Here is a 20,658-nt window from a genome sequence, read left to right on the forward strand (position 1 = left end):
CCTTCCAATCAGTGATGTTGGCTGGGTTATGTAGGGCTGGGGGGTGGTCCCTCTCTTTACTGCGCAGAGACAAAACGGAGACAAGATGAAGGCAGATTCTGGGTGCAACAGGTCCAAGTTTATTTCACTTGCCTTCCACCTGACGGCCTCAGAGCACACCGCACTTTCTTCACCTCACGGCCCTCCGTCTCCAGGGCCGCTTCTCACACACCGTACTCTATACTGGGGATGTGTATGCATTCTCTCTCCTCAGTCCCCCTGGTTCGGTTCTCCTCAGAGTGCACAGACTGTCGTAGTCCTCCTGTCACCTGAGCTCCTTCTGGGGACTGGAATCTTCTGGCACCTTCCCTCAGTATTTATATCATTCCTGGTTCCCTATAACTCTGCCCCACATGACCAACGGTTTTGTAGCCCTAAGCTGCTGTCAAGTCCTCTTCCTCACACTCCCCCCTGCCACCTTGTGGTCATTCGGGGTACTGCCTATCACTTTTACTGCCCAGCTGTTATCCATCTGTTATAACTGACAAGTACGTCTGGTCGTCAGGTCACTGTCCCTACAGTTATACAGAGCTTGGAATTCAGAGATCTGCTAAATCTGTAGAAAAGAAAACAATGACTTTTCTCAAAATGACAGCAAGCAGCCCAATAAATGATGCATTGTTAAAATCTGAGTCTCTGCCCAACATTATACTGCTCTCAGACAAGGTATGCAATGTATGTAATTTGAAAATGTCAGAATGGACCTAGAGTATTGTAGAGTGCACTCCATAGGACTCCTGAGCTCAGGTGTATTCAGTTTCTGCCCACCAAGCCTCACTGCTTTAAAGGGGGGTTATCTACTACAGGACAACCACGAACATAATTAATTTAGAACACCAATTCAGCTAAGCAGTAGATACTGTTTCAGCATTGTCGGTGCTGCTGTTACTGGTGTGACAGTTGAGTCACATGCCCACTGCAGCCAATGAGGCTGCCGTTTGGCTACAGCTTTTACATTAGAACCGCTGTTCGAGAATACTGATGAGCTGCAGCCACATTACCTTGCCCAGCAGTGCAGTTCCCAGCATGAGTAAATAGTTTTGTTTTTATTGGGGTCTGAATCCATTATGCTGTGGTTGTCCCAGCCAATACACCAGCCTCATCAGGTGTAGATCTATTTTTAATATATGTAGTTTGTGGAAGATTCATCAACCTACTGCAAATGGTTTAAAGCTGATCTGTTTGTATCTTGAAATCTGTCTGTTTTGACAGAACCCAATCTTGTGTTGACTCTGAAACTGTTTTATTTGTGCACATCCTTTTCTACACCCCCTTCCATATACTTTTAGGACTTCCAGCTCCGCTTCTTCAAGGACCCTGACTAGGCATACTGCTAAGGACCTGGAACCTCTAGACATTCAAAACCAAGAATCTTCTGAAACCTTCCTCAATGATGCATTTGATGATGGTGGCATCACTGATCAGGTAGTGAAGCTGTGTTTTTTCAGAAAGCCCTTGAAGGCCAGTGCCTAGGGTGGCAGGTTGTGTTAATTGCATCAGATGAAGAAAAGCCTTGTTGTGAAGCCAATCAAAGTGATGAGGCAATGTTGGCGCTGGATCAGAATATTTCTAGTCTCCTCTGACTTGTCTGAATAAACAGCCAGTGAGCACCGACCTCCCAGCAGCCACTACTGGGAGACTCCATATGAGCTACAGGCGCAATATGTACTTTTCCCCTTTAGGCTATGTGCACACGCTGCGGATTCACCTTCGGGTTTTTCCGCGCGGATCTGCAGGTAAAGTGACCTGCGGATAAGCCTGCAGTTTTGCCCTGTGGTTTCACACCTCTACTATGTTAAAGGTGTGAAACCGCTGTGGAATCCGCACAAAGAATTGACATGCTGCGGTTTGTAAACCGTGCGGGAAAAAACGCAGCATGAGCACAGCTGATTTGAAATGCCATAGGCTAACATGGTACTGCACCATGTCTGTGGAACTGCTGTGTTTCCGCAGGGTCAAAAACGCTGCGGAAACGCAGCAGAATCCACAACGTGTGCACATAGCCTTAGCCTTTTTGTCACGGGTAAATCTTCCAATCTTGAGCATTTAATTATTTTTTTTTTACTCTGTGCTAAGAGTCATAACGTATTTTATTCTTATGCCGACATAGCAGTACAAGGGCTTGTTTACTTGAAGCACAAGCTGCCATTTTGAATGGCAACTTGCATTACTGTGTAATCTACTGAAATATGACAAAGTATTTAGTGTGGTAAAATAACAGGAGTTGCACATTTTTTTTTTTTTTTTAGATCTTTGTGTAGGTGGGGCAGTTTTGGTCCGTTTCAATATTTCAGAACCTCTAACTTTGCCCCCCTCCCCCCAGTTAAGAGAGCAGTGTAGGGGCTTGGTTTCTGGCTCTTAATGTATTTACTTATGGTTTTGCCATACATGTCATATTTATAGATTTTTTTTTTTTTTTTTTTTTTTTTTTTTTTTTTTTTCTTTTATTGCATTCTGTGAGTAGTGCATGACCAAACAAGCCGCCTTCTCACCAATTAAAAATAAAAATAAAATATGGTTGATAAAGCATCTGTTAAAAAAACAAAAAATGAATGCAATAAACTATGAAAACACTATGCACCAAAAAATCTATAAAAAAAAAAAATCAGCTCACCATGCACAAAAGTCAAAACACCTCAGTGTAAAAATATATATATTTCTCTCTCACCCATGACAGCACCACGGAGAGAGGGGATCCGCCCTTCAGGGACAGGAACCTACAGATAAAAGGGCGGTACCTCTCCTCCGCCTTCAGTTGGGTTCCTGTCCCTGACGGAGGGACCCACAGTACGGCGTACCTGTTAATGGGGCCGGCCTGTCCGGGTATCGGCAGCGGGGAGGCCCCTGTCGCGGCAGGTGCGGTACCCGAAGCCGCCACCGCCGGGGCCGATGCGGGCTGCCAGGTGAGCGGGGGGAAACGCCGGAGTCGCCGCTCCGGAGAGGAGATCGGGGCTCTGCGGGGCCCGATGGAAGGGGGGCAGCGCCATGGTACGGAGAGTACCAAGATGGCCGCTGCCCCGGAAGTAGAGAAGACTACTTCCGGGTCCCGGGACCAGGCGCATGCGCAGGAGCGCGATCCCCGTCCAGCGCGTGCAGGTGGAGCGGTGACGACACGGGGCGGTAAATTTAAGTGGTGAGGCGCAGAAGCTCCTGGCTGGAAGCGATCCTGATAATGGAGGATAGCGACCAGCAACAGGAGCAGCATGCCAGACAGCAGCTGCAGCAGCACCTCCAACACCACCACCGACAGAAGGAACGAAGCATGGAGAGCCGTTTCAGCAGTCACTCCACGCGGCGTAGTACGTCAGCAGTGAGGAGCAAAACGCCACCAGGAGATCGGCCTATACAGGACCTGACTCCGTCTCCCGAACCGGTACCTGCAGCCGCCTGATCTTCGTGAATGTTCACCGTTGTAATACAAATCCCTCTCCCTTATTAGGGAAAAAAGAAGGCAAAAAAGAACAGGGAATGTCCCACTTGCACTAAACCCCTACCGGTATCATGGGAGAAAAAAACTATGCGAGTCCTGTACAATAGAAATTGTTTGTCAGGAGACTCCGGATTTCGCATCTGACCTAAGGGCTGCAATTAAATCAGAGGTCCAGAGTGCCCTCGAATCCCTTAAACATAAGGATAAAACGAGGAAAAAACGCGGTAGAAACCTCCCAGTCAGATTCTTCCACATCGGGAGAAATCTCGTCTAAATCCTCAGAATTCGGCTCATCATCCTCAGACGAGGAAACAGGAGGACGCCATTGTTTTCCCCTAGAAGAGGTAGACAAACTAGTGAAAGCTGTAAGGTCTACCATGGGGGTATTGGACCCGAGGCCGGATAAAACAGTCCAGGACATAATGTTCGGGGGACTAAGCCAGAAAAAACAGAGTATTTCCGCTAAACGAGATTGTCAAGGGTCTAATCAAAAAAGAATGGGATAAGCCAGACAGAAAAAAATACTACGGTCCCTTCCCTTAAAAGAAAATATCCCTTTGAGGAGGAGGCATCTACGTCTTGGGATAAAGTCCCGAAACTTGATGTAGCAGTCGCTAAGGCATCAAAGAAATTCACCCTTCCCTTTGAGGACATGGGTACCCTCAGGGACCCCCTAGATAAAAAGGCAGATACCTTTCTAAAGGGGGCTTGGGAGTCGGCAGGGGTAACCTCAGGCCAGCGATAGCGGCGACATGTACCTCAAGAGCCCTAATGGTATGGGTAGACCAACTTGAGAAACAGCTGAGGGAAGGGACACCTAGAGATAAGATCTTAGATTCTATCTCAGTAATAAGGGGAGCGGCTGCATTCTTAGCGGACTCATCGGCCGATTCAGTCAGGCTATCGTCCAAAACGGCAGCACTTTCAAATGCGGCCCGAAGAACACTATGGCTTAAAAGTTGGCCAGGGGACCTACAGACCAAGATGAAACTATGCTCAATCCCCTGTGAAGGGAAATTCCTTTTTGGGGAAACGTTAGACGACATCCTCCAGAAAGCAGGGGACAAGAAAAAAGGATTCCCAAATTTAGGGCCAGCGGCATTTAAGAGGCCCTTTCAAAATAAGAGGTTTTTTTCAGAGAAGAACACCAAGGGAACAAAAGTGGGATGACAAAAGAAGAGAGAGAGGCTTCTTAACTCTCCCCAGGACAAAGCCCTCCAAGTGACAGTACGCCCAGGGTGGGGGGAAGGTTATCCTTTTTCCTTCCAGCCTGGAGGAGAATTTCAACACTCATGGATAATAAACCTAATCCAGGAGGGCCTAAGGATAGACTTCCTCTCTCTCCCGCCTCAAAAATATGTAACAATGCCGCTGAGATCCAGTATGCGAGAACAGGAAGCGGTAGAAAGCGAGGTCCTAGGCCTAGTGAAAAAAGTCCTCCAGGAGGTTCCCCGGCAGGATATGGGCAGAGGGTTCTACTCCCCCCTCTTTCTAGTAACCAAACCAGACAGCACCTTTCGTACCATTATAAATCTGAGAAAACTAAACAAATATGTCAAGAATCAGAGCTTCAAAATGGAGTCAATCAAATCTACCACCAAAGTCCTGTTCCCAAACTGCTACATGACGGTGTTGGACCTCAGCGACGCTTATTATCACATCCCTATCCACCAAGACTCCAGGAAATATCTAAGGTTAGCCGTCTCAATAAAAGGCAAAATGAGAGAATTCCAGTACAGGGCCCTGCCGTTCGGAATATCGATAGCTCCGAGTATTCACCAAAATAGTAGCGGAAATGATGGCTCATATAAGAGAACTAATAAAAATAATAAAAATAATAAAAATAATAAAAATAATAAAAATAATAAAAATAATAAAAATAATAAAAATAATAAAAATAATAAAAATAATAAAAATAATAAAAATAATAAAAATAAAGAGACAGGGTGATGAACACTCTACAAGACCTGGGCTGGCTTCTAAATCTAAAAAAATCAAGATTGGAGCCCAGCAGGGTACAGGAATTCTTGGGCCTAACATTAGACTCAAGCATTCAGGAGTGTCACCTCCCAGACCGCAAAAAAGAGAAGATCGCTCAAATTACAGCAAGAGCAATCCAAAATCCCTCCATGACATTAAGGAAGGCTGTGTCACTGTTGGGTTCCCTATCCGCCTGCCTGCCAGCAGTTCAGTGGGCTCAGTTACACACAAGAGATCTCCAGTGGGATGTATTGGCCAACCAGGCATCAATAGGGGGACATCTAGAGGGTCGTGTTACCCTAAATTCAAGCACTATTCATTCCCTAGCTTTGTGGCAAAGCCAGGAGAATCTGTCCAAAGGGATCCCCTGTACAACAAAGATAGCACGCATAGTGACAACAGATGCCAGTCCCACAGGATGGGGAGCACACATGAACAACGAGGTGGCTCAGAGTGTATTGGGAAATCAAGAACTAAAAGCCTCCTCAAATCAAAAGGAGCTTCTAGCAGTAGGCTATGCGTTAACACACTTCCTACCCCTACTCCGGAATCACCATGTCCGCATCCTTTCGGACAATCGAGTCACAGTAGCCTATATAAATCATCAGGGGGTAACCAGGTCCCAAGCCCTATTGGACACATCCGCCAAAATCCTCAAACTGGCGGAGGCAAACCTGCTATCTCTGACAGCCATACACATCCGCGGTACAGAGAATCAGAGGGCAGACTTTCTGAGCCGCACCCAGTTACGACAGGGGGAATGGGTACTAAAGCAGTCCATTTTTCGGCAGATTGTAAAAATGTGGGGGACCCCAGACATAGATCTGTTTGCCAATTTCAAAAACAAAAAAGTAGACACCTTCTGCTCCCTAGATCCCAGGGGGAATCCTCTATCTCTGGATGCATTTATGCTCCCATGGACACAGTCTAACATATGCCTTTCCCCCAATCATGCTCATCCCAGCGGTCCTAAAGAAGGTCAGGGAGGACAGGGCGAGAATGATACTGATAGCCCCCTTCTGGCCCAAAAGAACCTGGTTTTCCTGGGTAAGAATGCTCTCAGTAACCGACCCTTGGATCCTACCGGATCTCCCGGACCTGCTATCGCAGGGCCCAGTGCTACATCCTCAGGCACCGAACCTCCATTTAACAGCATGGAATTTGAGAGGGCACTGATGAGGGACAGGGGATTTTCAGTAAACCTGATAACTACACTACAAAAAAGTAGGAAACCGGTTACGATGAGAGCTTACGGCAGAACATGGAAAAAATTCCTATCCACTTCTAGGGCAAAGGTTCAGGATGGGGTTCAGATTGATAAAATCCTAGAATTCCTACAAAAGGGCCTAGAACAGGGTCTGGCGGTCAACACATTAAAAGTACAAATAGCGGTGTTAGGCGCCCTCTATAACCATGATGTGGCAGGTGACCCCTGGGTTGCACGGTTTATTAAAGCCGCAACCAGATCTAAGCCAATAGTCAGTCAAAGATTACCCTCATGGGACCTGAATTTTGTACTTTCAACACTGACAGGCCCTCCGTTTGAACCAATTCACTCGGCAACCCTAAAGATCCTATCACTCAAAACTGTGCTTCTGGTGGCACTAACATCAGCCCGAAGAGTGAGCGATATTCAAGCATTGTCAGCAGGGCCTCCTTTTACAAAAATTTTAGGAGTCATCCTAAAACCGGACCCAGCCCATTTACCTAAAGTGTCGTCACATTTCCACAGGTCCCAGGAGGTAGTCCTTCCTTCCTTCTGCCCAAATCCAAAAAAATAAAGGGGAAGAAAAATTCCATACTTTAGATATTAAAAGGTGCCTAGTACAATACTTAGAGGCCACCAAAAAATGTAGGAAGGAAGGGTCTCTTTGTGTTTCCAGGGTCCTCGGAAGGGGCTCAAAGCATCCAAGAGTACCCTGGCAAGGTGGATAAGGGATGCGATCGCCCTGGCATATTCATCCAGCGGGAATACCATCCCAGAGGGGCTGAGAGCTCATTCCACAAGGGCAATGGCGACCTCATGGGCTGAAAGATCTGAGGTATCAATAGAACAAATCTGTAAGGCGGCCACCTGGTCAACACCTTCTACCTTTTTCAAGCACTACCGCCTAGATCTAGCCTCTACGTCTGACCTGACCTTCGGGAGAAGGGTCCTTCAGGCGGTGGTCCCTCCCTAAGCTACCAATCTCTGAAATTCTCTCCGTGGTGCTGTCATGGGTGAGAGAGAATAGCTTAGTTACTCACCGATAACGGTGTTTCTTGGAACCCATGACAGCACCCGCTTATTCCCCTCCCCTTCACGAGTATAGTGAGCACGTTTTACTGTTAGAGTGTTTCCGTTTAGGCACGGTGCTTTGATAAGTAAGCAGTATTATAATGTTGTGTATATATTTCTGTTGTCTAACTAACCTGGAGACCCTCTGATGCTCTGTAACCAACTGAAGGTGGAGGAGAGGTACCGCCCTTTTATCTGTAGGTTCCTGTCCCTGAAGGGCGGATCCCCTCTCTGTGGTGCTGTCATGGGTTCCGAGAAACACCGTTATCGGTGAGTAACTAAGCTATTTCCCAGGTTTTTTTTTTTTTTAACAGTAAAGCTAATTTGAGCAAGCATTACTTTTTTTTTTTTTTTTTTTTTTGTCAAATCTGGGCAGATGCTCCCCCTAGTGTTTAAAGGCTAAAAGTATCAATTTATTAAATGTGTTAATATTTTCTACCACTTGGTTTTAAAACAAAACTTTTGTTTTCCCTTCACCCATGACTGCACACCTGAGAGGGATCCACCCTGCCAGGACAGGAACCTACTGAGACATAAGGGGAGGCACCTCTCCCCAGCTTCAGTTGGGTTCCTGTCCTGGAAGGAATCCCACTGTGGCGGTGCCTGTCATGGGCAAAGAGGCAAGAAAAAAAGAGACCCAGGCCCGTCCCAGCGCGGGAAGAACAGGTAACTTACCTGTAGCGCCGGCCATCGGGTCCTGGAAACAGTCCCCGGTGGTGTTCTAGGCTCCGGGTTTGTGTGGGATCCTGGTGGCTCCGGGGAGCCCCCACCGCGCCGCCCTCCCCTCGCGCGCTGCATCTCAATCCCCGTGGCAGGGGAGAGACTCGGGCTTCTTCCGGCCGCTGACGTCAGCGGCGCTATGGATTGTGGGTGCATCAGCTGACGTCATCACAGGGTGACTGTCATGGCACCGGGTGCGACGCCGGCTGGCTTTTCTGAAGCGGTCGGCCGGTGGTCGCGGGGGGAGGGGAGGAGACACCACCGGTGGAGGCTGCATATAATCGAGGACCAGCGGCGGGGGAGACGGTGGAAAATGGAGTCGGAGCAAGAGAGATCGCTGTCTCTACCTCCCTCACAACCCTCAGGCAAACATGGAAGCCGCTCAAGCAGCAGCCGCAGATCAGGAGAATCCTCAAGGTCCAGAGATCACAGGCCACGTGCTCAAACGCAGCCTCAGAGTCCAGTACCCTTGATTACGGGTGGTGAGTGATCTTTGTGAATGCTAGCATTTATGTTAATAGGCATTCTCTGTTGTATGCTTTACCCTGTAGGAAAGGCCCAAAAAAGCAGGAAGCAAGAAGAATAGGGACTTCTATATGTAAAACTCCCCTAGCAAGAGACTGGCAGAAAGATCTCTTCGCCTCTTGCATTCAGCGAACCATGGCGGAGGAGGCGCCTAGTTTCGCAGCCAATTCGATATCCGCCCTCAGGTCAGAAATGGAGGGTTCAACTAAGACCCTATTGAAAAAAGGGGAGAAAAGTTAGAAGAACCCCCCACCCCCCCCCCCACCCAGTTCTCCCTCAGATTCCTCATCAGCCTTGTCTCATGCGGAACAGGCATCTTCCTCAGACAGTGACACAGGGGGTAAGCCATATTTCCCTATAGAAGACACAGATGCTCTCCTAAAGGCCATTATAACCACTATGGGCCTACAGGAAGAGAAGGTGGCTCAAACCCTTGAGGATGTCATGTTTGGGGGGGCTTCAAGAAGAAAAAAATGACAATTCCAGTGAACGAGAAGGTCCAAGCGCTTATTGAGAGAGAGAGAGAGAGTGTGGAGGAAACTCGAAAAATTAGGGGCCCTTCTGTCCACCTCTAAGACGATACCCCTTTGAGCACAAGGATGCGGAGATATTAGACAAAGTCCCAAAAATAGACGCAGCAGTATCCAGGTCTTCTAAAAAGTCAGCCCTGCCCTTGGAAGACTCGGGGGTTCTTCGAGACCTGCTGGACAAAAAGGCACTCATATTTGAGGCACATGTGGGAAGCGACAGCAGGAGGACTAAAGCCGGCGATAGGCACCTGCACGGCATGCTCCCTCATGATCTGGCTGCAGCAGTTAGAAGACAAGCTAGCATCAAAGGTCCCAAGAGAAGATATTAGCAGATATGTATCTCTTGCACGGGGAAGCAGCTTTTTTGGCACATACCTCAGCGGACTCTGAGGTTGACAGCTAGGGCAGCGGGACTATCAAATGCTGCCAGACACGTGTTATGGCTTAAGGGCTGCTCGGGTGACCTGCAGTCTAAAGCAAAATTGTGCTCTCTCCCCTGCGATGGTCGGTTCTTATTCGGCACGAACTTGGACGATATCCTGGAGAAGGCAAGCGATCGGAAAAAAGGCTTCCCCAGGTTCCTGACGGAACAGAGAAGACAGCCCTTTCGGAGGGGAAGATTCAATAGAGGGTGTCCTCCAGCCGACAGGAGAAGATGGGAGGATAAAAGGAAAAAGTCGGGATTTGTTTGGTGGAGGCACCTCCAACTCAATGAAATCTCTACAATGATGCCACTATTCCAGTGGGGGGGAGATTGGCACTCTTTTTCCAGGCCTGGGAAAAGATCTCCAATACCTGTATCCTAGGCATCTTAAGAGAAGGCCTGAGAATCCCCTTTGTGCACCAGCCAAACCCCGTGGTCGTCATTACACCCATCAGGAAGGTGACCGAAGAACAGTTGGCCTTAGAAGTGGAGATCTTGAGCCTGATAAACAAGCGGGTACTCTACGAAGTCCCAAACACACAGGAAGGAAGGGGGTTCTATTCACCCCTTTTTCAGATTAAAAAAAAAAAACAAAAAAAAAAACAGATCAATCATTCAGGACGATTATAAACCTCAGACGGCTCAATCGGTGGATAAGAAACCAGACCTTCAAGATGGAGTCAGTGGCTACGGCCGTAAAGCTACTAAATCAAGATTGTTTTAAGGCTGTAGTCTATTTAAAGGATGCATAATAATATAATAATAATAATTTTTATTTATATAGCGCCAACATATTCCGCAGCACTTTACAATTAAGCGGGGACATGTACAGACAATAAATTCAATACAAGTTAAGACAATTCAAACAATGACATTAGGAGTGAGGTCCCTGCTCGCAAGCTTACAATCTACAAGGAAATGGGGGGACACAGTAGGTGAGAAATGCTTGTTAATTCAGGTCTGGCAATTATAATAGGGATTTTCATATAAAGCTGCATGATCCGGTCATCAGCCCGTGTGTTTAAGTGCAATAGACAAGTATCAAGTGCAGTTATGTGCATGAAGGGTGTGGAGACAGATGAATAGTAGGGTGCAGATTCAGAATAATATTTGGAAGGAGGGAACAGGGCAAAGTTAGCTTGCTGAGTAGTTGATGTGATAGGCTTCTTTGAAGAGATGGGTTTTCAAAGCGCGCTTGAATAGGTCAGGGCTAGGTATCAGTCTGATCGTCTGGGGAAGTGCATTCCAGAGAGCTGGAGCAGCACGAGAGAAGTCTTGGAGACGGAGGTGCGAGGTTCGGATTACGGGGGATGTTAGTCTTAGGTCATTTGTAGAACGGAGGGCACGTGTAGGGCGATAGACAGAGATGAGAGAGGAGATATAAGGCGGTGCAGAACAGTGGAGAGCTTTATGGGTGAGAGAGATGAGTTTATACTGGACCCTGTAGCGAATAGGTAGCCAGTGTAATGACTGGCATAAGATGGAGGCATCGGTGAAGCGGCTGGACAGAAATATGACCCTGGCTGCCGCATTCAAGATGGATTGGAGAGGAGAAAGTTTGGTAAGAGGGAGACCGATCAGAAGAGAGTTGCAGTAGTCCAGACGAGAATGAATAAGAGCGACAGTAAGAGTCTTAGCAGTTTCAAAGGTGAGAAAAGGTCGGATTCTGGAGATGTTTTTTATCACATCCCTATCCATCCAGATTACCAAAAATACTTGAGGGTAGCACTTTATATCCAAGGCATACTGAGGCATTTCCAATTCAGAGCTCTTCCATTTGGCATATCCATAGCCCCGAAGATTTTCACCAAGGTCCTAGCGGAGGTGACAGCCTTTCTCTGGATTCAGAATATGGTCATAATACCCTACTTGGACTATTTCCTTATAGTGGGCAGCTCAGAGGACCACTGCACGGCACAGTTGAGCCGGGTGACCGACACCTTGCAAGAATTAGGGTGGATAATCAATTTCAAAAAATCAAAACTACAACCCCTAAAAAACAGACCTTCCTGGGATTTATGCTAGATTTGGAACAGCAGGCGTGTCTGCTCCCAGAGACCAAAATAGAGAAGGTACAGAATCTGGCCTTGGCGGCCCGAAATCAACCATGTATGACATTGAGAAAGGCGATGTCCCTACTAGGTACCCTAACGTCCTGTATTCCGGCGGTCAGGTGGGCTCAATTTCACACCTGACAACTCAAGGGGGAGATATCAGCACAAAGATCGCTAAGAGGGCGTTTAGAAGGAAAGCTGGAGCTTTCCTTTAAAACCAGAGACTCTCTCAACTGGTGGCTAGATGGTACAAATCTGACCTCAGGAATACCTTGGGACAGACGACAGATGGGATTTTAACAGATGCAAGCTCCTCGGGGTGGGGAGCACACCTAAGGGGCCTCATGGGCCAGGGCTCCTGGACACCAAGAAAGGGAGGCATCTTCCAACCTAAAAGAACTGTGGGCAGTGAACAAGGCCCTAAGCCACTTCATTCCGCTACTCAAGGGTCGCAATGTACGCATTATGTCGGACAACAAGGTAACAGTTGCGTAGATCAACCACCAAGGAGGGACAAGATCACACTCTCTAATGAAAGCGGCGAGTGACATTCTGAGCAGAGTAGAGCAACACCTACACTCCTTGACAGCCTTACACAAAAAAGGGGCAGAAAACATAGAAGCGGATTTTCTGAGTCGCAATGCCCTGAGGCAAGGAGAATGGGCGCTAAATCGGTCCATTTTTCAAAAAAATAACACAGCTTTGGGGGAAAGCAGTAATAGGCCTCTTTGTCAACAAGCGCAACAGGCAAATAGGTTTTGCTCTCCTAAACCTGAGGGAAAAGCTATGGGCAGTGGACTCATTGCACATTCAGTGGAACTTCAGGCTAGCTTATGCATTTCCCCCCAAAGGCCCCCCCCCCCCCAGTGGCTCAGATCACAACAGTTGTCAAGAAGATCAAACGATAAAGCCAGGGTGATTCTAATAGCCCCTTTTTGGTCGAAAAGGCCCTGGTTTTCTCTACTACAGTGTCCCTCTCCGATCCATGGGTTCTGCCAGAAATCCCGGACCTACTAGCTCAAGGCCCAATATTCCGCGCGCAGGTCAAAGGATTCAATCTGACGGCGTGGAATTTGAAAGCTCTCTTTTAATGGATAGAGGGTTCTCCCCCGGGTTGGTGGCCACCCTGCTAAGGAGTAGGAAACCGGTGACTACTAACATCTATGGCAGAACATGGAATAAGTTCCTAGGTAAGCTGTTAGAAAAAGAACCCCCGATTAGTGCCATCTTGGAGTTTTTACAATCAGGGTTGCAGCTGGGGTTAGCAGTGAACACGCTTAAAGTTCAGGTGTCTGCACTGGGGGCGCTCTACAACTGCAACTTGGCATCAAATAGATGGGTAGCCAGATTCATTAAATCCTGCCATAGAGCTAGGCCTATCCCAATACCCAGAATAGCCCCCTGGGATTTAAACCTAGTGCTAGAGGCCCTTACAAAGGAACCGTATGAGCCGTTACCCCAGCTACCCCTAAAGTTTCTGACCCTAAAGACGATCATTTTAGTGGCCCTTACGTCGGCCCGCAGAATAAGCGACTTACAGGCTCCCTTGGTAAGTCCACCTTGTACACAAGAGTTTCAGGATAGGGTGGAGTTGAGATCAGACCCCGCTTATCTACTTAAGGTAGCATCAGATTTCCATCAAGGTCAGGAAATTGTCCTCCCATCCTTCTGCGAGAATCCAAAAAATTTGGGGAGGGAAAAATTCCATAGTTTGGATGTTGAGAGCTCTATTAGAATACATATCTGTCATTAGCCAGTGGAGGAGGTCCCAGTCCCTATTTGTAGCTTTTCAGGGTGCCAGGAAAGGCTATGGGGTTTTGGAAGGGACTATTGCTAGGTGGATTAGGGAGGCCATTAGTGTAGCCTACTCGGCTAGTGGTATCCCAATTCCTGACGGCATCAAGGATCATTCCACCAGAGCTGTGGTGACCTCCTGGGTTGAAAAAGGCAGAGGTATCGATTGAACAGATTTGTAAGGCCGCTACCTGGGCCTCGCCTTCAACCTTCTTGAAGCACTATAGATTAAATCTATCCTCTGCTGACTTAACCTTTGGTAGAAGGGTGCCGTAAGGTTGTCTCCAAAAATCTCAGGTGTGCTGTCATGGGTGAAGGGAAAACGACCATGGTTACTTACCAGTAGCCGGTTTTTACGGAACCCATGAAAGCACCCGTATATCCCCCCCCCCCCCCCCCTCTACACAGTATGGGTGTGCACAATTAGTAGGGTGCTTTTGAGTGATGTGGTGTTGGGATTAAACATGTAACTGGGAAGTCCTCTCAATGCTCTGTAACTCAACTGAAGCAGGGGAGAGGTGCCGCCCCTTATGTCTCAGTAGGTTCCTGTCCTGGCAGGGTGGATCCCTCTCTCAGGTGTGCAGTCATGGGTTCCGGAAAAACCGGCTACCGTTAAGTAACCATGGTGGTTTTCACATTATACATTGATCATTGATTTTAATTTAGTAATTTCAGTTTGAGTTATGTATCACTGTTAGAGGTATTACCTCTCTAAAGGGATGAACCAAAGATGGCAAAATTACTTTTATAGATTTGTACGTTTTGTAGTATTTGGGAATGAGCCCCTATTTCAAGGCCATCCCATCCTAGTGTGAGCCACAATGCCCAGTTGTTTGTTCCAATGCAGTTCCCCAGTATCTGCCACTTGCCCCCATATCTACAATACTCCTAATATTCAGCCAAAAATGTCCCCTGTAGCACCGGGTCCCTGTATTTTACTGCAGTACAATATCTATGGGTCCTGAGCAGTATAGAAAACACAATGGGGGAAACTGCAAAAACCCAGTGACAGATTTCCTTTAATGAAGCCATCTTGTCAAATCACTTTAAGAGTCTCTGCTCCTACAGCATGCGGCTTTCAGATTGGTGCTAGATGCTATTTTGCTGTTTTTTGGCAGAAAATGCCTTCAATATTCAGCCATCATACACCTCTAACAGCCGTGCTGTTAACCTGTTAAATGCCACTGTCAACCTGACAGCGGCAATTACAGTGCACCCACAGGGGTGTCATTCTATGCTCCCATTGCCAACCCCTGGATGTAATCATGGGAACCTGATGAACTGCTGTAACACCAGGGGGTCTGCTGAAGACCCCTTTGCATGTCATGACTGTACTCCTGCTAAAGCCAGCTTGTGGCTGGTGCTTGGATGGGACTGATTTTTGCTAAATAAAGCAGTATTTTGGTATTGAACTTGTGCTATGGACAAGTTCCCCAAGGGGACTAACAAGTACAGTATAAAGTTAAGAATTAAACTTTCTTTGTTTTTAAATTGCCCAATTAAAAAGTCTAATATATCAAAATGTGAAATTGAGCCAATCAGTAAACTGCATAATGGGGTGATAAATATCTAAAAATCCAGAATTGCATTTTTTCGAAACTCTGCAACACTGGGGGGAAAAAGGCGATCCAAAATCTTATCTACCCCAAAAACGTTATTGATAAAATTGACCAAAAATTGAACCAACATTACAGGCTTCAAATGGTGACAACTGAATTATTTTTTTTTTAACTTTTTGAAATTTTGGCTGCTAAAATAAAAAAAACAACTTGCGTTTAAGAGCTCCATAATTGTAATTTTTACCAAAAGGTAAACATGGCATATTAAAAAGGGAAAAAATGTAGAATTACATTTTTCTCGCAACTGCTCCACTTGGAATTTTGACCAGCTTACCGGTATACCACATAAATCGATGGTGTCATTCAAAAGTACAACTTGTTCTGCAAAAAAAGGCTGTCAGGAAGGGGTTAAAGGATGCAAATTAGTCAAATTCTTTGAGCCATAGTTTAAAATTGTCAGTTTGGAGAAGATAAAGTGTTAAATGGGAATGGTCGCAACCAGATAAATCAGTAATTCACAGGTGACCTCTTTTCATTTGCCTCTGTCTGGCCATATCCTATTGATCAGACACAGATTGAAGTATATTTAATGACTACTTGTGTGATTTCGGACCATTTTTATTTGCTCTGTGTAGTGAATTTTCACTTTGGAGCTGGATTACACCTCCAGACTGAGTGCAGTATTGATCAGACATGGTATGAGAGTATTATCCAGGCATGATGGTGGTGGTATCCACTAAGGCTGTGGCGGTAACATGTAGTCACTGCATTTTGAGTTTCTTTGGGAGTGTTTATATATGCATGCTCTGGGTCTGGATAGCATAGTTACCTGCCTTCCCCAAGAACACTGAAATTTTGAGGTCAGTGCGACACTGCTGAACCCTGGACCTGGCTGTGATCTAGGAATGGATCACTGGGTTAAATGTCATTTATACATTCTGCCACAGTAGATAAATTATGAACTATAGTCTTGAAAATAATTAACTAACCTGAATACACCCCAAAAAGACTAGGGCAGTATGAGATAAATTACGGCCCTGGATGTTCTCCATTATTCCAAAACGGATGGGTCCTATGTTTGTTTACTTTATTTTTTTTTATTTTTTTTTTTTTAATTTCCCACTGGACCATTTTAAAAGACTCTTCAGAGTCTAGATGCTAAGGTCTTGACACTAATGTTCAGTGTCTGGCCCTTTTCAGAATATCCACCTGATGTGCCAGTGCTCACACATGTTCACATCCAACACACAATCCTGTTGTACACAAGTAGTAGAGCAATTCCTGGCACTTAGTTTTTTTTTTTTTTTATCTTGCTGCACCTGTCACCCTAAATACTTATGGTCTAATGACTGTTTTTGGCCTGCGCAATGGCAGGAATTGCCATAGTGCATTTTCACATGTCATCTCATGATCCAGATTCTTGGGAGTATGACCACTCAGTGGACCTTATGGGAGGGCATCAAAAGAGCGGTGTGCCATAGCAAGCGCATTCTAGCAAGATAGATGGGTAGATCATTTCAATTTTATTTTCATCTGACTTTTTTTTTTTTTTTCTTTCTGCTTTCTATCTACCTCCCTCCCAACCCTGTGTATATACAGTACATTGAGCATCAGATTTGGCGCAATTGCAGATTAGTGCATGAGATCATCAGAAAAATCGTATGGGTTGCCTGGATGAAACTAACTTTCATCGGCGTGTTACGTCCGTGTGAGATCAGTTTTCATACAACGGAGCTGAAAAAACCATAATCAAATGTTTTTCTAGATTGATAGAAATGTATCCATCAATCAGATGCCAGTCAGATGTTGTTGGGATTGGAGTGTTATAAGTGGGTTTTTTTTTTTTTTTTTTTTTTTTTGCTTTTATGACTTCATGAGCCTTTAAAATTGAACACTCCTCTGTAACACATGACACACAAATTGTTAGTTGTGAGCACCTTTTTTGACTTGGTCAGGTATGCAGGGGTGGACATAGAATTGGTGCAGTTGGTGGCCACAAGGTAAGGGGCATGCAGGGGTGGACATAGAATTGGTGCAGTTGGTGGCCACAAGGTAAGGGGCATGCAGGGGTGGACATAGCATTGGTGCAGTTGGTGGCCACAAGGTAAGGGGCCCACTTCCACCTTCAAAGCTAGTGAAATTGTGCATTATGATGAACTATTGGGCTGCACAGGGGCCATTTTCTATCCATCTGCAAGTGCAGGTAACCCAATTATAGGTGGTGGTTGAGGTAGACTGCTATGCCTGGTGCTCCTTGGCTAGACCACCTGTGGAAAAGAGTAAATGGTTAAAAAATAAAACTAAGTTAAAAAAAAAAAAATCTAGTTGAGAGCTCTCCAGGGAATGTGTGTATATATAGCTTAATCTATTTTGTAAAGTTTGTATATTGAAGCCTTCTGTTTGAGTTTGGTTTGTGGATTTATCTTGCATTTTATTTCCCTTGCCTTTTTAACTTTTGGTTTTTTTTTTTTTTTTTTTTTTTTTTTTTTTTTTTTTTCCCTTGTAGGACCACGTTTGACACAGATTTAAGAAAAATAAGGTATGGCATTTTGGAAATATTTACACAAAGTTCATTCCTAAACTTGGATGTTGTATTTCATTTAAAAATATTCTTGCTGATCTATTAGATTGTGAGAAATTACACTGGCAAACTGTCTAGAAATGGGGCAATATCAGGGCTATCAAACTACAACAGGGCTGTAAAAATGGTTTGTGAAACAATGGTAAATTAGAATTGTGTATATAGATTACTCCTGAAGTGGTTGCCCAACCTCAGACTAGAAGTCTGCAGGCACTTTTTTTTTTTTTTTTTTTTTTTTTTTTTTTTGGTACTTTGTTTTAAGTCATTCTGTGCTGACCAAGTGAGGACATTTGATGCACCTATGGCAGGGCCAAACATTCAAGTGATCCTTGCCAAGGCTAGTTTTCTGCTGCAAAGCCAGAGCTGTCAATCAGGAGAGAGGAATGGATAGAGGTGTAAAACAATCAGTGGGAAGATGCACTTGGATGAATCATGGCATGGCCAAACATTCGTCACCTGTACTTAATGTGACTGTTACAGAATGACCAGATTAACTTCACATATGTATTCTGAATTTAGTCTAATCAACTGTTTCTGTTCCTGTAGATAAAAAAAGGTACAGAGTTCCACAAGACACAAGAATTCAACCTAGAATGCAAGAAAGAATAAATGAATAAATACACTTTACTAAACACTAGTGTGCTTGTATTTCCTCTGCATATACAGTGGTGTGTGTGTGTGTATTTACCCCTTTCATGACTTCCCATTCTCTTACATGATTGGTGATCTGAAACGTATAAGTGTGACAAACCAATGTAAATGTTAGACAAAAACCAACACAAATGCAGTTTTTAAATGAAGGTCTTAATAAGGGACAAAGAAATCCAAACCTACAGGGCCCTGTGTGAAAGTGATCCCATTGTCCACAGCAACACGGTTCAATTGGATGTGAAATTGTACAGTAATCATGCAGGCCAAAAAACCCACTGCATATTGGTCAAATTCCGTCATGAAAATGAAGGCAAAGTGTAGAGGAGCTTATATTTTCCTGTATACCCCAGCTCATTGGTCCTGCTTCCAGCACATCTTTTATAATACGGTGGCAAGTGACTTGTCAGATTTTAGTCTGATCTCTTTGCCTAAAATGGATCCTGACCACAAAAAGTGGGGCCCTAGGCAAAGTTTAAAATGGGGCCCCAAATGCTAACATTTGCACATCACACAGAAGCATTTTGATTGTGTTTACAATCGCAGACATCAGGCTGCTAAATGAGTGTGATCGACAATATTGAAGTCATTCAATACTTGTTTCCTGGCTTCTTTCCACCGTCTGAGAAAGAATGGTGGGGACAGAACGATCACTAACAGATCACCATACAGAATCATGTTATCAGCAGCACATCTATAATTTACACTCCATAGTCCTCCATATAATATAATGTGCACCATAGTCCTCCATATAGTATAATACACTCCTCCATATATTAAAATACACTGCTCAGTCCTCCATATAGTAAAATACTCCTCATAGTGCTCCATATAGTATAATACACTGCCAGTCATCCATGTAGTACAACTTGTTTCCCATAGTATAATGCACTCCATAGTTCTTCATATAGAATAAGATATTCCCCAAAGTCCTCGATACAGTATGATGCAGCCAACCCATACAATATAATGCAGCCCCCTCTTATATTCTGTGGGGTGGTGCCCCCAGGAGTATGGCCGCCAGTGGCTTTGCCTTCCTCCAGGGAGGGTAATGCCAGGCTTGGAGGCAATGAAGGGTCTCTCTCGCAGTTAACCTATTCATGCAACATGGTTCCACTCCAGGCCAGCAGGGGGGACTCTGAACTGGAATTAAGGGGAGGAGTGCTCTGAGGGCTAAGAGCAAGGAGTGGTCAGTTAGTCTGAGGAGGGTAAAGTGTGCAGACGTGTGGGAGAAGCGCAGAGATCAAGCAGAGATGAAAGGCTCATCTCCAGTGAGAGCGCATGAACTGGAGCCTGGTCTCCACAGTTGTATGGATACTAATGATCCTGCAACAGACACCAGAGGAGTAGGAGGCTGTAAATGCACTACCCCATCTAACACTCAGAGGCACAACAGCACGGAGTGAGCCAAGACAGGAATAGCGGCTACAGCTGTCTTCCATACGAGGAGTGAGAGTAGAAGAGAATTGAGAGGCACTTCAGTGTAACTCAGTACTAGGAGTACTTCACTCAAATAAGCGCTAGGAAGGAGACTGCACAGCCCATCTGCTGAGAGAGAATCCCTGAGTTGCTTCCAGGCTAGCCTGCTCCAGTACCGTCTGTAATCAGGACCCTGGACTGCATTTATCAAGTAAACGTACAGAAATTGCACCCCGCTGTGTCTGTCTGCTTCCTACCCTTCCGGCACCGCTACATCCCCGTGCCAACCACATCTACACTACCCTGGGACTACAGCTTCACCTGTGGGGAGCTTTTAAATCTTTGCTACACCATACCATCAGTCCCAGCGGATCTGCATGCAGCGTCGGTGTAACACCTCCCTTGCCGAACACCACAGGTGGCATCACAAACTATTCATTTTAACCACATTCAAACCATTACATTCCCCCATTACTTGGGCGCCCAGGGCCACGGACCGGGTCCCCGCTGCTGTGACACATCCCGCTGATACCGGCCCGGTACTGAGTACCCCACAGCCCTGGGAGGGCGACCCAGCTGCATTATACAATAATGCAACCCCCCCATAGTGTATAATGCAGCCTCTTGTATAGTATAATGGCAGCAGGCAGGCCCCCCCACCTCACAGGCCCCATAAC

The 20,658-nt window shown here is 45.8% G+C and overlaps 1 protein-coding gene across 2 annotated transcripts in view; it reads left to right on the plus strand.

Annotated features, from left to right (window-relative positions):
• Positions 1-18,546, plus strand: part of LOC141048360 (low-density lipoprotein receptor-related protein 2-like) — an 80,919-nt gene extending 62,373 nt beyond the window's left edge. For both annotated transcript variants that reach the window (XM_073543854.1, XM_073543864.1), the window contains exons 33-35: positions 1,329-1,464; positions 17,840-17,872; positions 18,461-18,546. In XM_073543854.1, coding sequence (XP_073399955.1) covers positions 1,329-1,464; positions 17,840-17,851 — 148 coding nt within the window. In that variant the 3' untranslated portion in view covers positions 17,852-17,872; positions 18,461-18,546. The remainder of the gene's footprint in view (positions 1-1,328; positions 1,465-17,839; positions 17,873-18,460) is intronic.
• Positions 18,547-20,658: the final 2,112 nt, after the last annotated feature.

Source organism: Dendrobates tinctorius, unplaced genomic scaffold (assembly GCF_039654945.1).
Source record: "Dendrobates tinctorius isolate UK_male_01 unplaced genomic scaffold, ASM3965494v1 ptg000011l, whole genome shotgun sequence".
Taxonomy (NCBI): Eukaryota; Metazoa; Chordata; class Amphibia; order Anura; family Dendrobatidae; genus Dendrobates; species Dendrobates tinctorius.